Source organism: Haplochromis burtoni, unplaced genomic scaffold, assembly GCF_018398535.1.
Source record: "Haplochromis burtoni strain Fernald_Lab_line unplaced genomic scaffold, NCSU_Asbu1 Contig_2335, whole genome shotgun sequence".
Taxonomy (NCBI): domain Eukaryota; kingdom Metazoa; phylum Chordata; class Actinopteri; order Cichliformes; family Cichlidae; genus Haplochromis; species Haplochromis burtoni.
Genome location: NW_024584696.1, coordinates 2,598 through 5,086, shown reverse-complemented (window position 1 = coordinate 5,086; position 2,489 = coordinate 2,598). Strand labels below are relative to the sequence as shown.

At 40.8% G+C, this 2,489-nt stretch overlaps 1 protein-coding gene across 1 annotated transcript in view; it reads left to right on the top strand.

Annotated features, from left to right (window-relative positions):
• Window positions 1–525: 525 nt before the first annotated feature.
• LOC102306317 (cytidine monophosphate-N-acetylneuraminic acid hydroxylase) overlaps window positions 526–2,489 on the top strand; it is a gene marked incomplete at its 3' end in the record, with an annotated part of 3,551 nt that continues 1,587 nt past the window's right edge. Inside the window, exons 1-3 of the mRNA XM_005952853.3 lie at window positions 526–993; window positions 1,072–1,163; window positions 2,033–2,142. Of these exons, the coding sequence (XP_005952915.3) occupies window positions 788–993; window positions 1,072–1,163; window positions 2,033–2,142 (408 nt within the window). The remainder of the gene's footprint in view (window positions 994–1,071; window positions 1,164–2,032; window positions 2,143–2,489) is intronic.

Here is a 2,489-nt window from a genome sequence, read left to right as displayed (position 1 = left end):
GGGGACTCACTCCGTCTGGTCCAGCAGACTTGCCTGAGTGAAGTCTCCTCATTTGCATCTCAAGCTGGTCTTAGCGATGATAAGTGAAGGTTTCCCGGTGGTTCTGCTGGGAGCAAGGGCTCTATGTGAGCAGCCCACCAGGATTTCTTTGTCCAGTTGCAGAACTTCTTTCAATAAGGTGGAAACTGAGCGTCCTCCGCAACACCCACAATATGAATATTGCACGTCTGCATTCTTGCCTCCATATCTTCATACTTTTATTTTATGCTAAACAGCTCAGACTGTAATCCTGCACCCGTCCCTTGGAGGCTTACAACCTTGTCCAACCATGACGATCTTCCAGGTCACTAATGGTGGACTTGATGTTGTTCATTTCTGAGCGGACTGTAGCCGTGTTGTTAGCAATCTCCCTCTTAACTTCCCTCAGTTCGTTCGTCAGGGAGTCAAAATCCTCTGCGAGCGCACATCTCAGTTCTGACCTGATAATCGTGGAGATATTGTTTTTTTAGAGAAGAAAGGATGTCCGATTTCAAACCTTCATACTTCATCACGGTGTCCGACTGCGGGCAACACGATGAACTCCCACTTACTTTATTAGCATGTGCTGAGGATGCGCCTGGCCACTTCCCTGAGGAGCCAGTATATTTATATTTACGGAGTTTAGATGCCATTTCAGTTGTAACTACTGGTCCGTTTTTTTTCCATTGGTCATTGTAAGACTCCTTGTGCTTGCCTCGAAAGGTTGTGCGTTAAAACTTTTATTTTTGAATTTGAATATTTAGGTGCAATGGCCTCTCAAATAGCAAAGGTATTGCTGTCATTGGATGCTGAAGCAGTTGGTTCACTCAAAGAAGGAGTGAATTTCAAGAAAAGCCCAGAGGATGGCAAGTGTTACATCATATTTAAGAGCAACAATGACTTTAAAGCATGCAAGAACCAGTGCAAGCATCAAGGGGGGCTGTTCATCAAAGACATTGAAGATCTGGATGGCATGTGAGAGCAGGAGCAGATATCAGTGATTATACATTGTCAATTTTTGATTATAGCTGACAGAATTGTCTGTTCCCTCAGGACTGTTAAATGTACCAAACACAACTGGAAATTAAATGTGTCAACAATGAAATATGTGAACCCACCTGACAGCTTCTTGCAGGATGAGCTTGGTAAGTTCTGTCTGTAAAATGCCATTTACTGTATATTGATATTCCACTTCCTGCAATATGAGTGTTGGATGCTAAATCTGAAATATAAATATGTAAACTGTAAAGGTGCATTATGGGATGTGTGGGGACCTTATAATTATAGCTCTTGCCACAGTAGGCACTAACAATCAGAATAGCAATTACCTTCATTGCTTTATTAAATTAAATGCTAAACTGGTAGAGGGCCTCTTCTAAAGAATAACATGACAATTTATGTCAATAATTGTAATCAAGAACTGTCAAACATATTCTTTCCAACAGACATTTTCCATGCTGCAAATGACTGGGATGTAAACTGTTTAATGCAATGTAATTCTCTCCCTGGTAATTTACTTTTTTTTTTTCCCACTCATCCACGTGACTTCTTCAGTCTCAGCTGACTGCAGGTTTCTCCAACCTTACGAACAGTACATTTGCACAATGACTGAAACCAGCCCACTGAATGAATAATAGGCTGTAAGGTCAGTTCTTTGGTCATTAATATGGAAGTGGTGCCAGTGCTGCTAGTTTCAGTCATTGTGCAAATGTACTGCCTCCTAAGAACAATAATTAAACATTTGTGAAGAGCTCTGACCAGGAAAGCAAACCAAAACAAGAAGCCATTGTCAAACATATCCTTCCAACTGACAATTTCCACGACTGGAACTGTTTAATGCAATTTATTTCTCTGAAAGTAATAACAATTATACATTTGTGCCAAAAAGCCCACTACAGTACAAATACACCTTAGTCAGTATGAATGACCATATTGAATGCATGGATAATATTATAATGAGGATAATAGAAATACCATTTAAATACTACACCTGAGCTTCTTGTCGCACTTGCAGAGGTATCAATGTTGGATGATGGGGGGCTTCAGTTGGTGGAACTGAGCCCCATTGATCCCTGGATGGCTGATCCTCGAGAACCTCTGGAGCTCCAGAAGGGAGAAGTGAAAGTAAGTGTTGCTGTTACACTTTAAATAACAAATGTTTTACAAAGTTTTTCAGACACCGCTGTGCATTGTTTTACTCTTATTAGACTGTTGTGCAAAATTATCTGTGTAATAATAAAAATCTTAATTATGTCAAAGTATCTCAATAATGAATGAAGAGGAAGCTCTGTGTATTCAGACTCACCTCTGGTGCAGGTGCCCACCTCTCAATTTTTAAATGCATGTAGACATTGAAGGTTGTCGGGAGGGGCCGTGCTGACACCTGCTAGCAGAAAGCATCATGCCCTTCCCATCTTTTAAATGCACTTTAGAACAGCAAGCAGCAACAGTACATATGAGCAGGTGGAGAA